This window comes from Centruroides sculpturatus, unplaced genomic scaffold (assembly GCF_000671375.1).
Source record: "Centruroides sculpturatus isolate CEXI.00-Female unplaced genomic scaffold, Cexi_2.0 scaffold344, whole genome shotgun sequence".
Lineage (NCBI taxonomy): Eukaryota > Metazoa > Arthropoda > Arachnida > Scorpiones > Buthidae > Centruroides > Centruroides sculpturatus.
In genome coordinates this window covers 638,204-651,554 of record NW_019384558.1, presented here as the reverse complement: position 1 = coordinate 651,554, position 13,351 = coordinate 638,204, and the positions used below count along the sequence as shown (strand labels likewise).

General features: G+C 28.3%; 2 protein-coding genes across 6 annotated transcripts in view; one reads left to right on the top strand and one right to left on the bottom strand.

Moving 5' to 3' along the window:
• LOC111623930 (glycerol-3-phosphate dehydrogenase [NAD(+)], cytoplasmic-like) overlaps nucleotides 1–7,831 on the bottom strand; it is a 28,399-nt gene extending 20,568 nt beyond the window's left edge. Inside the window, exons 1-2 of one of the 5 annotated variants that reach the window (XR_002756496.1) lie at nucleotides 7,805–7,831; nucleotides 690–737 (exon numbers count right to left, since the gene is read on the bottom strand). Coding sequence is in view for 2 of the 5 variants with exons in the window: in XM_023366666.1 (XP_023222434.1) it covers nucleotides 690–725 (36 nt within the window). In the remaining 3 variants the exon portion in view is untranslated. The other 4 variants (XR_002756497.1, XM_023366668.1, XM_023366666.1 and 1 more) reach the window with 4 other exon arrangements.
• Nucleotides 7,832–8,148: 317 nt separating this feature from the next.
• The window catches only part of LOC111623914 (dynactin subunit 4-like), a 58,137-nt gene continuing 52,934 nt past the window's right edge, over nucleotides 8,149–13,351 (top strand). The window contains exon 1 of the mRNA XM_023366646.1: nucleotides 8,149–8,333. Coding sequence (XP_023222414.1) covers nucleotides 8,205–8,333 — 129 coding nt within the window. The 5' untranslated portion in view covers nucleotides 8,149–8,204. The remainder of the gene's footprint in view (nucleotides 8,334–13,351) is intronic.

Below are 13,351 nucleotides of genomic sequence, written 5' to 3'. Positions count from 1 at the left end.
TCCATCAAATATTCTTTAAAAATAATTTCATTTACGAGATAACAATAATAAGACAAACATTTTGCCATTATATGATGTAAATGATATATATATATATGTAAATATATTTTGTCCAGTATACATTTTAATAGTAATCATTTCTAGTAATATTTTGATAATATAAAAATTTTATTGCTAATTTAATTTTTGGTACATCCTTACACATATGTAAAATAAAACTAAACTGACTTATTTATTTTCTACTTCAAAAATGTAAAATAAATTTCTTCCTATTCCAATTACAAAATTAAAACTAAAATGAGCATTTGTGATGAGAGAAAAAATATCTGGTTCAGATTTTTTTAAGAAAGAATACATTACATATAAAAGAAATATTGTGCTTCAAAAAAATCTTATAACAATATAAATGAATATTGCTAAGAACTATTTTCAAAATATTACTTTTAAGAGAGTTTGCATTTATTTTGAAAATATTGTAACTAAATTAAAATATTACTATGAAAGTAAAATAATGTATTAATTAAAATAATAAAATATTTGCCATTAAGAAATAAAAAAGTGATGTAATCAAGAAGTACTATAACAAATTTTTTTTATAATTTGCTATAAACAAATTATAAACAAAATATTTGTTACAAACTGAGCTCATTAAAAAGATATTTTGATTTTGATTAATTATTTAAACATACCTCTAGTCCTTTAGTTAATTTTTCTCTCATAATCATTTCTACTGTTTTCTGAAAATAGCAAAATATAACTGGAAAATTAATTATACAGAAATAATTTAATTGCAATGATTAAAACACAAAATGAATAATGTATAGTGTAATGTATTATATTCATATATTACTGTACACTATACATTTTGAATTAATTATTATTATTATTACTGTGTTGGGATTAGTGGATTACTCGGTTCACACCGGTGGCTGTGTACTATGCCAGACCAGAGTCAAGGCATAGCAACCAAAACAAAACTAAAATTAAATAAGTATGTCAGTGTCTGTATTCAGGAATTTCCTAACAATATGGCATGTATTCAATATAGTGGCCTTCTGTAGCGTGATATATGTATTTCTATTCAATTGTAATGTTCCCAGACTTTTGTGTAGTGTGTGTAGTATCACACCTGTACAGGAGAGAACAACAGGTACAATAAGCAACCTATCCATCCTCCACAGATGCCTTATTTTCTGGGCGAGTTCTGTGTACTTGCTAATTTTTTCAGTGCACGTGTTTTGTACACTGTGAGTGTTTGGAATGGCTATGTCTATAATGTATGTGATTTTATTGTGTTTGTCAATGTGTGTGATGTCTGGTCTGTTGTGGTAAATTGTTTTATCTGTGATTATGGTTCTGTCATAATACATTTTATGCGTGTTGTTTTTCAATACCGAATGTATTTATAGTATGGTTCATGGATGTCTAATAATTTGTGTTTGTTTGCAAACTCTTGGTGTATATTTGCTACTTGATTATGTCTGTGTAAATAATCTGTCTGTGCCAAGAGCTTGCACCCAGAAGTGATGTGTTGTATGATGTGACATTTTCTGCATGTGTCATTTGTGAATGTTGTATCTTTGAGTATGTGTTTTTTGTAGTTTTTAGTATTTATGACCTGATCCTTTATGGCAATCATGAATCCTTCCGTCTCCCCAAAGAGGCATCCCCGATCTAACCAGCTGTTTGAGCAGTTTTGTCAACAAAATCCTGGGCCAGGTCATAAGGATGTCTGCCATGGAATGCCTTTTGAGTCCACGATTGCTTGATGGTGTCTATGCTTTTTGTATGTTGTGTCAAGTCTGTACGATGTGAATGTAAGTTTAATGGTGTGTTATTTGAGTCTGCTAGAGTTACTGCTTTATGTGACTGTGATGTTTCTTGTTTCCTGTAGAAAAACTCTCGCAGTGACTGTATTTGTTTGTAGCGAAGGTTAACTATGTTAATTAATTAATCAGGCCACGTCCGCCATCTTTACGTGGAAGGGTTAATCTTTCTATGACGGATTTAGGATGATGATGTTTATGCTTAGTAAGCATTGTTCTTGTTTTCCTTTGCAGTTGTTTGAGATCTGTGTGAGTCCAATATGTAACTCCAAAAGAGTATGTGAGTACTGGGATGACATATGTGTTTATTGCTTTAACTGTGTGTTTTGCATTTAGCTGTGTTTTGAGAATGGCATTTAACCTACTTTGGTATTCTTTAATTAATCTTTGCTTTATTTGTGTATGTTCTGTTAGTTTGGCCTGTTGGAATCCTAAATACTTGTAGAACTCGCCCTCTTCCATGGATTCAATAACTTCTCCATTTCCAAGTGCAAAATCTTCTTTCTTCAGTATTCCTTTTTCTATGTGAAATTTTTTGCATTTGTCTAAGCCAAACTCCATTTGTATGTACTTGGTGTATGAGTGTGTGATTTGTAGGAGCTGCTGAAGTTGTTTCTGTGTGGATGCATAAAGTTTTATGTCATCCATGTACATGAGATGTGACAGTGTAAACTGTGTTGTTTTTTCATGTCTGATTATTATTATTATTAATAATTCAAAATTTTGTTATATATAAAAAGTTACCACATCTCAACATAAAAATATAATTTATGATTAATTTATATTAATATTTATAACAAAATGAATTTAATCAACTTATAATAATTAAAGAAAAAAAAACACTTTCTTAATTCTAAAAGTGTATTAATTAATAATAAAAAGCATTAATAAGATTCAAAGATGTACAAAAATATTCTCAAAACAAAATAAATAATAAGAATCTAAAGCTTGCTGTACCTGAATAATTAATTTAATTTTTGTAATGCTTTATCATCCTTACAAATTTATTTAAACAATATAAATTTCTCTACTACTACCTACTGCAATTCTACTAATTTCATATTGCTAAGAATCTATAGGAGAATATACGGCTTCATAGCAATTTGAGTAACAAAAAGAAAAAAATTATCATTATTATAATAATATAACAAAATTTTTCTTTATAAACTGATTCATCTTAATCTTTTAAAACATGAATTATACAATAAAATCAAATCTGTTTAAATTCTTTCATTAGAACAATATTCCAGCAAGAAATAATATTGACTTATATAAAATATTTCAAAAATATTAATTTACATAAGTTCTCAATATAAAAATTTAAGATATATTTACAGATTTCCCCCTCTTCTTTCGACTTGATTTAACAGATTATTAAAAGGTTACAAATTTGTGACTCACAGGAATGCATAAAACACAAAATCAATATAAATTTATCAATCTCACAATCAAAGACAAATATCTACAACACTATTAGTAATAATTTTAAATATTTACAAAAGCAAATAAAACAATGAAAATTATTTTAGAAGAAATAATTATGATTATTAAAAAGACTTAATAAAATCACATATTTATAAGATGATAAATAATTAAACAGAAGTTGAAATTCCTGCAGAATTATTGATTTATGTAACATCAGAGGAATAAACAATTGATTTTAAAAGTTAAAATCATCATAAATTTCATTATTCCTAAAATCTAGAAAAAGCAGAATAAACTAAATTTAATGACTATCATGAATACATAATTAAATTTTAAAAATATAAGATATTTATCATCAAAATATAAATAAATATATGATAAATCAGTTATATGCATGCAGTACAAAATGTAAGCAAATAAAAATGCACCCTTTAAAATAAATCATTTAAATGTATAAATACACACATTTTTATTTTCAGCAAATATCACAGAACTTCATACTTGATCTTTTAATTATTTTTTTATCACAAAATATCAGAAATATAGTAAGGTGGAAAAAATCTTGAAGCAATTTTTGAATCAAAATAATAATGTGCAATAGAAATTCAATTAAATAAACCAATTTAATAGAAGTTCTATAATATTATCTGAGATGAATTGTGGAAGAGTACTTTATCAGAAAAACAAGAAAACACAATACAGCTTTTTAAAGAATTAAAAGCTATTGGTTTTTTTTCAGTAACACACCATACAAGGAGCAGTTGTTGATATAGGTTTTATTGGAGGAAATGCATTTTGGGTTTTAATGACCCCTCTTCAGTCCTTATACTTTACAAAGAAAGACAGATGGGTCATTAAGATCCAAATTGCATTTCCTCCAATAAAACCTATATCAACAACTGCTCCTTGTATGGTGTGTTACTGAAAAAACCAATAGCTTTTAATTCTTTAAAATCCACAACAAAACCAGTAATGGAACATTTAATTAAATAAAACAGCTTAGTTTGTTATACAAACCTTAGTAAAGAAATACACAGTAATTAAAAAGTGCTATAGAAGCTTTAAAAATAATTAATTTTGGTGACTTCTCATGACAATAGAAATTTAAAAAAAAACATTAACAGAAATTTGAATTGGGTTGCAATTTGAAAAAATTATAGATGTATAAATTCCCATTGCCATCCATCAGTCTGTCCATCCATCTCTCCTTCCTTAATCTCAAGAACAGTGTTACATAAATGAAATTCAAGAGCAAATACGGAAAATCAAGGCAGGATGCCTCAATTAACTATGAACTTACAATGCAACCAGAAGTCATGTTATTTCAATTCAAAAATTTCCCCTGAAAGGAAAATTTAGATAGAGCTAGATAGATGAATGACTCAATTCCATTGCTAATGGAAAAAGTATAATTTACAGGGGCAAGACACTACAGTACTAATTTGCAATAGAGAGCATATTTTCAATTAAATAAATTAAAAATTGCAGCCAGACATTATGATGATATTCCAATTATAGGTTTACATTTGTTTTAATACAGTTTTAAATTATACAATAATACATTTTAATTCTATTTAAGAGTTATTACACTCAATAAATAGGTCTAATATAAAAATAATTACATCATGCATGTTAATGTATCCAAATCCAGTTTATTTAATAATTTACTAAACATTGTATGTTATGAGTTTTTGATTATCGAAGATATCCTTGTGTGATCTCATTATTTTGAATAATTCAAACTCTATTGTATTATTAATTAATATGCATCTATGTCCTTAATTTAATCAAAATTATTCTTTTCATCACTATATCAGTGTATTTCTATTAATAGGACTTATCATACTGGTGTACAAGATTGCAGACTCACAGTTACACAGATTAAAATTGAAAATAAAACACAGGTAATTGAAAATAAAACAATTTTAATCTGTGTAATTGTGAGTCTGCAATCTTGTACATCAGTATGATAAGTCCTATCTATTGTATTATATTTTAATAATTTTTGTTTGTTTAAAAGATAATTACTGTTATAATGTTAAAGTATATCATTTTCTTCTATTTGCCTTTTATATATAAGGATGCATGATGCATGGGTCATCCTGGTATCAACACACATTACATTGACTTATTCAATCACTTCTGGAGGTGGATCAGCAATGGACAGCAAGACAGTTAGCAGTAGAGATTGGAACAACCTACACTACAGTGTTGCAGGACATCTTTGAGTATTGCAAAATTTCATCCCAATGGGAGTCTCATCATCTTATGAAAGCTCAGAAATGGCAGTCCTTGCAAGTCACTTGAAACAGTACACCAGGGAAAGCCATTCATTCCTTGACAGGATCATTGTATTGTATGAAACGGGTGTGATCTTACAAGCCAGAACTGAAATGACAGTCCAATGAATAGCATCACTCATCATCTGCCTCATTCTAAAAAACTGAACCATGAATCTGAAAATGTTGATAGTGGAATATGATGTAAAGGGTGTGATAATCTATCATGTAGGTAGGTACCTGGAACATCATCTTTGTCCTGCAGTGCAGAAGAAACAACATTTCCAACACATGCTCCCATTTTCTTGTATGACAATGCTTGCTGTCACACTGCTATTCCTGTAAAGAGTTGTTAGGAAAGTGGAGGTGAAAAGAATCAAACATCCTCCATATTCACCCAATATGAGTCCTTATAACTTTGATCTATTTCCCAAGTTAAAAGAACCACTGAGAAGAAAGCATTTCCACACAAGAGTTGCCATTCTGTAAGCAGTAGGACACTTGTTCAGGGACATAAATAAACAGAGCACTGATGTATTTATTTGTCTCTTGGTGTGCAGTACCTTCTATATGTGGCAGAAGGTGATAAATATGGCAGGGGATTATATTGAAGGAATGTAATACTATTCTGTTTCTACAATAAATAATTTTATATATTGATATGTTGCCATTATTCTTTGTAGTCCATGTATATATAATTCAATCTTTATTAACATATGGATTAATCTCCTTGATCTGGAACTGGGGTATAAAACCCAAAAAATTATATATATAGTCAACTCTTGATTTAACAGTGGTGGCTTTGCTGTGTTGCAGATTTTCCTTGGTCAATAACAGCAGGAACACATGTGCAAGAATGTCATCTATCATCCTTGATAGCACCTATCTATTTGTTAAATTAGTAAAGTTAATGTTTTTAATTTAATGTACTGCAGTTTTTTTAATTTTAATAACAAAAACTCACACCTTTATAAATTCAACAATGAATTTAATAAAATAATGTTTTCGATCAGTTTCACTGACATTCTTCAGTTACAACAGAATGGAAAAATAAAAGAATGTAAATACAAATTTTAAAAAATTTAAGTACAATTGTAAAAGAACAAGAATTTAAATACAATGTCATTATTTTAAAATAATAAATAAATAAATAAAATAACAGCAATAAATAAATAAAATAAAAAATAAACAAATAAATATCCTTTAATAAAATTAAATTTCATAAATGGACTGCCATGCGGTAGACAAGTTGCCTGCATCCCTATGGTTGGTGCACCTGGCTTTTTATGAGCCTTATAAATTTCCAATTTTTCTAGATATCCTATAGAATGTATATTAAATGTGTATAATTTTGATAATTATGTAACATAATTAATGTACAATTACAAATAAATAAATAATAATCACAGTAATCATAATCTTTATTTAAAATGCACTAAATGAAGAATTGACTGCTGTATATATATATATATATATATATAATAGTCAATTTTTTTACTGTGATTATTATTTATTACAAGATTATTATTTATTTATTTATAATTGTACATTAATTATGTTACGTAATTATCAAAATATCTATATCCATATATAATGATCCATTTTTATATATATATAAAAATGGATCATTATGGGGAGAGCTGGAATTTTTCCATGGGCCCAGAGGAAACTTAGGAACCTGTAGTGATTCCTACCCCCTATAAAATTAATATGTTATCTTCTATTTCCTTTACAAACAGAAATAAAGTCCTTAACACTGCTTTTTATTAATAAAGAAACATTCTATGTATTTAAATTATTCAAAAAACAAAAGACTACAGGAGCCTACCCAGGTCAAAAGCAGCCCTCTCTACCTCAGGTCCAATACAACTCCTTCACAGTCCCATATATAAATTAGGCAGACCATATCATTTACAATCCAACCGGGAACACATTTAGGAATCAGTAAAAATGAAGTATAAAACTGATTGAACTTTGGTTATTTGTTAAAACTTATTTATTCATTGATCTAAATATTTGTGATATTATATTGACACGCTGATAAAATTGCTATATATTCAAAAATAATTCTACAATCAAATATTAAAAGTAGGCAAAACAAGGTACAGTCCCAGAAATAATATACAATTACCATAATCCACGTACAGTTTATATAGAGTATGCTGCAATAAAGAAGATATAAAACATAAATGAAACCTCATTAATTGCATGTTGTTAACTAAAGCTGGTATATAATTGAGTTTAAATAGAATATATTTGATAAATTGAAGTTACCTGAGATGAACTGGAGTATGGAATCTGTGTAACTGTGAGTCTGCAATCTTGTACATCAGTNTTTCTATTGATTAATTCTTTTGGTTATTTTCATCATATTTTTTATTTGCATCTCGCAGCGCCACACTTTGATTAGTTGTCATGGCAACGATACCAACCGAGAGTTTTATTTCCTTTAAATTTCCCTACATAAATATTTTTAAAGTATTCTATTAATTCTCCAATCGCTTTATTATTTTACAATTTTTAATAATTAATTTAAAAAATTACAATTAAACTTTTGTTTTAGATATTTTAAAAGATTTTTCCAATTATTATTATCGTTTAAAAAATTTCCCCGAGAAAAGGGAATATTCCCTGTATTGTTGATGTTTTGCGGCGATGTGACTAACACTTAAAAATGGCGGACATATTTATGAATGATAAAGTAAAATATGGGTGTAGTTGTGGATCGTATCATCCTATAACTAAAATATATTTCTGTAGACATTGTTCTAAGTTAAGATGTGGAGATTGTGTTTCGCACGAGGTAATAATTTTGTTTATTAATAGTTTCTGAAATGATTACCCTTTGATATTGGAAAGTAGGTTTAATGTGTTTAAGGATAAGCGATTCATAATTTCCTTTGACATTTTTGCTCGTATGGAGGTCTAGAATTCTCGGGGGTGCGAAACTCCTCATTCAGATCTTGAATCTAACCTAAAGAAGGCCTATCAAAGAGACCAAAGTGTTTGCGGTGTAAATTTATTTTTTGCTGGAAAGGAGACTTTGATTTGTGTTGAAGCACTGATCATTCAGTTATTTATGTAGTCAATCCTAGAACTGTAGGAATTTGATTCTTTTATTGAATATGTCAAAACTAATGTGAACAATGTAAAATTTTATATTGGGTGATCCCAAAACATGTCTATGGATATTGAATGGCAATTTATGAAATGAAGGCATTAGATAAGGCAAGCAGTTTGGACTAGTCAGTTATTACAGGAAACTCAGTCAGTTGTTTACATAGTCAGATATGTACAAAAAGAAGAATTTAAATAAATAATCTCTACACATCAATTTCTATCAAGTAGTACTACTTGCCAGGGATTGATGAAATAGAAAAGAAGACATGCAAAAGTTATTATTAGAAGAGATTAAATGTGACAAAATGACAAAAAGATATGCAAAGACAGTTTGATAATATGAAAGAACAAACAACAAGAACATACAGGTATACCTCGAGTTACGTCGTTTCGAGTTACATTGTTCTGGATTATATGTCGTTTGTCAAAAAAATATACGGAAAAATAAAATTCAAGTTTAAATCATTTTATTCGACTTTACGTCTGTCCGCCACAAATATTGAAGTCGTAATATCACTAGAAAAGTGTTAAAAGAACATAAAATCATATTAAAATACATACATTTACAGTATATGTTAATATAATCATCATAAATCGTAGAGAACGAAATATGAAAACATCTGTGCCCCTATAGTCGTCTTATTTAGCGGTCTTTAAGAGCTCAGTATTGGCATTTTCCACGGTAGTTCCAATATCTACTGTTTGGTGGCGTTGTCAGCTCCACTCGATATTGGTAAATTTAACATAAATTAGTTTATTTTTTACTATCACAAAATAATTTTAATAACTGTATTTGTTATTTAACCTTACAAAATCATCTTATTTTATAATGTCTTACTTGTTAAAGCAAACCACATTCACAAATAAAGAGTCCATGATGTACTGTAAACATCGCCAAATTGAAACATGTATATTTACAAGTACGTATGTACTGGTACATGTATTCGTAAATTTAGATTACTTTTTTCTGTACTATATTAAAAACTAAAATTTATTTATTTGTAAGCTTAAAATAGATTTTTATTAACCATACATTATTAAAAATGCATTTATAAATAAAATACAGAACTGGGAATGGTTATTTGTGGTTTAGCCTAGTGACAAGTAAATTCAGAGACAAGTAAATTTGACTTACGTCATTTTACGACTTAAGTCACCTCTTCTGGAACCAATTTCCGACATAAGGCGAGGTATACCTGTATATTGAATGCTCAAAAATAGCTAATACCTGGGTAATAGTTTTCTCCAACATCTACGCTCTGTTACTTTCTGTTTGATTTTTTTTGATACACAGAACACATAAAGTAATGGAATACTTGAAATTTAAATCCAAGATTTGGATTTCAAAAATTGATCTTAATTGATATAACCAAAGATTGAGTTTAATGCTTAAATGTGTTATTAGAGCACTGAGATTTTTTATTAAATTGAAAGACTATAATATTAACACTAACCTTTTATTTTCAGTTGATATATATTAACTACAAAACATTTTCAACCTTTCAACTTGCACTGAAGATAAGACTTAAGATTATTCTTTTCTATAAATAATAACAATATTATTATATAGAAATTAAAATGCATAATTTTTAGAATGTTGAAATTAATTATTAAATTATACCATAATTATTTCAAAGATAGTTGGACTGTTAATTAAAGATCAAAATGTTATTTTTTTACATGTACAAGCATACCTCATTAATATGGCCCAGAGGATGAATGGGCCTCTTTTGCATTTTGAACAAATGAAATATGTATAATGTTTCTTTAGTATTAAAAAGCAGTTTTAAAGATTTTATTTTCTATTAGTAAAAAAAAATCCAGCAGTGAGTTAAGCAACTCACTGCTGGATCATAAGAGATGGTGCCATGCCACACATGCAGTTTTAAATGTTGCCTTTTCTGGCAACATTTAAAACTGCATGTGTGGCACCATCTCTTATGATTTTTTATTTATTATAAAATGGTAAAAAGCTTAATTTTGAGCACAGGGGTGAGTTTTATAAAAAAAAGTGTAAATGCTAATAATGAGTAAAATCATCATTAAGTCTGACCCTACTGAAAATATGACACACTACCCCTTTATCTCCCATCCCCTTGATCTTTAATTGCCAAAATTTAATAACATTAATCCCCAAAATATATAAACCTCACTGAAAAATTTCAGAAATTTTCGACAAAAAGCACAGGAGTTATTAAACTTCAAAGAAGGTGAACAAAATACATGAATGTTAGTATGACCCTACACACTAACATTCATACATACAGAAAAAACCTCCAAATTTTTTTTGCATTTCTTAGCATTTAAGGTACCTAAGTCCAAAAATGTAGAGATCTTAGAGGTCATTTTTTGATCAATTGCCATACTTTTCCTCTTTTATATATAACAGAACCAGGAAAATAATAACATTAATAGACACCCACAATTGCCATAATTAATTGGGCTATATTTTGTTCATAGTAATTATGAATTACAAATAAATATTATAATTATTTATTTGTAATTCATAATTATAATATTTAATTTTAATAATTTTTAATTATTAATTTAAATTATAATATTTAATTTACAAATAACTAAATATTATAATTATTAATTTTAATATGAGATGGTGCCTAATGCCTCCATCTAGTGCCAAATTTATTTGTAATTCATAATTATTATGAACAAAATATAGCCTGATTATTTACGGCAATTGTGGGTGTCTATCAGGTTTCAGTTGATATTTATATTTGTATAATAACATTAATTTTGTAGGGGTAGAGATCACTACAGTGTAGACTCCTAAGTTTTCTCTGGGCCTAGGAAAAAAATTCCCAGTTTCTTCTCTTGATGGCCCTGATATACAGTACCACCTATATATTCTTCTCTGTTTCGGTAATCAATGACTATAGATCTTCACTCAATCTTTGTCCTTAGCTATTTTTGAGCATTCAATATGTGTTCTTATTGTTTGTTCTTTCAAGTTATCAAACTGTGTCTTTGCATATCAGTCAATCAATCATTTATATCAAAATGATTTATTATTTATTAATTATTTAAAATATCAAAATTATAATGGGAGTTATTACAAAAAGAGATTAAATAACATTGTTACATTAAAGTTGATATATGAACTAAAAATTTATTTAATGTTAAGTGTCTGTCTTTGCATATATTTTTGTCATTTTGTCAAATTTGATCTCATCTAATAATAACTTTCGTATGCTTTTTTTCTATTTCTTCAATCGCTGGCAGGTAGTACTATTTGATAGAAATTGATGTATAGATCACTATCATAAACTAAATATTATCTTAAAGCAAAACATTTCTTTCACTTTGCCAATGCATATAAAAGCTTAAAATCACATTTATGCTATCATTTATTAGTGACAGAGGCTAAGAAAAAATGCAAAAATAAAAATAATAATTAAAAAAAATTCCAAGAAACCTTCTTAAGAACAAGGTAAATATTGAAAATAATAAACACAAATAAACCAAAAACAATCTTATTTAACCCAAGCAAAAATATTTAATTACTAAACATGTTTAAAGTAATCAGGTGTTACCCAACAATGGCTTTCAGTATGTTGTGAACATTAATAATTAAATGAAATGAATCTTTTTTACTGGCATTACAAAAGTTGATTTCATTTTATTTAGTTTCTTAAACTAATCTCCATTTGAAAATCATACAATAAACATGAATATAATTGAAAAGTATCACATTAACAAAGCACAGAACATGGAAGTGAATAAAATGTTGATTATTTTGACAGACTCTGCCATCAATTTTTTATTTTAATCAATATTAAAATTGCCGATAATATCTGGCCAGCATTGCCATCAATCAATTACTAAATCTCTAACTGCATTAATTAATTACTACATTTCACTATACCTTTAAAATGCAGTTTACTTTTGTCAGTTCTCTAACGTTTTCGGTCTAATTTATAGACCTTCTTCAGGATTGATGTAAAATATTTTAAAAATTTGAACTTTCTCAACGGTAATTCGAACCACGCACGTTCTATAATCTTCAGATATTCGATCGCGCATGTCCATTAGCTCTTTATAATGCCGCCGCTCTCCATGCCGTTGCTATTCTACTTGACTCTCGAAAATTTATATTAAGCCCCTTTTCTCTGTATTTATAAATGTGCCATGCCTCTGCATACTTTAGATGTCGTATATTATCGATCTTTTGTACAATATCCGCCTTGCTCCATTCGATTGTAATCTCTGCAGGATCCGCGATAGCATAATTGGCCAAAGCCGTGATCGGTTGTTTAGATCTTATATTTTTTTCGTGCTCCTTCAATCTTTCTCTTAATGATCTCTTTGTGGCTCCTATATAATATAACTCTTTCTTTAGCCTTTTATCATGCAACGGTATTCTGTACACACCTGGAACTAGCCTCCTGTCTATTGGTGTTTTGTCATTTCTTAGCATTTGGAATATTGTCGTGTTTCTCTTATATGCTATTTTCTTTTTGCTCTCTACTCCTATTTTTCTGTATATGCCACTTAACGGTGCTCTGTATTCCATTACGGTGAACTCCTTTTTTTCTTTCTTATCTTTAGTCTTATTGCATCCTTTTTCCGCTTCTTGTATTAAGGCTTTTACTTTACTTTGCTTAAGTCCTACATCTCTTGCTAATTTTGCAATGTAATCAAGTTCTTTACGTGTGTCATACATCCTGCTACAATGAGTGTATGCTC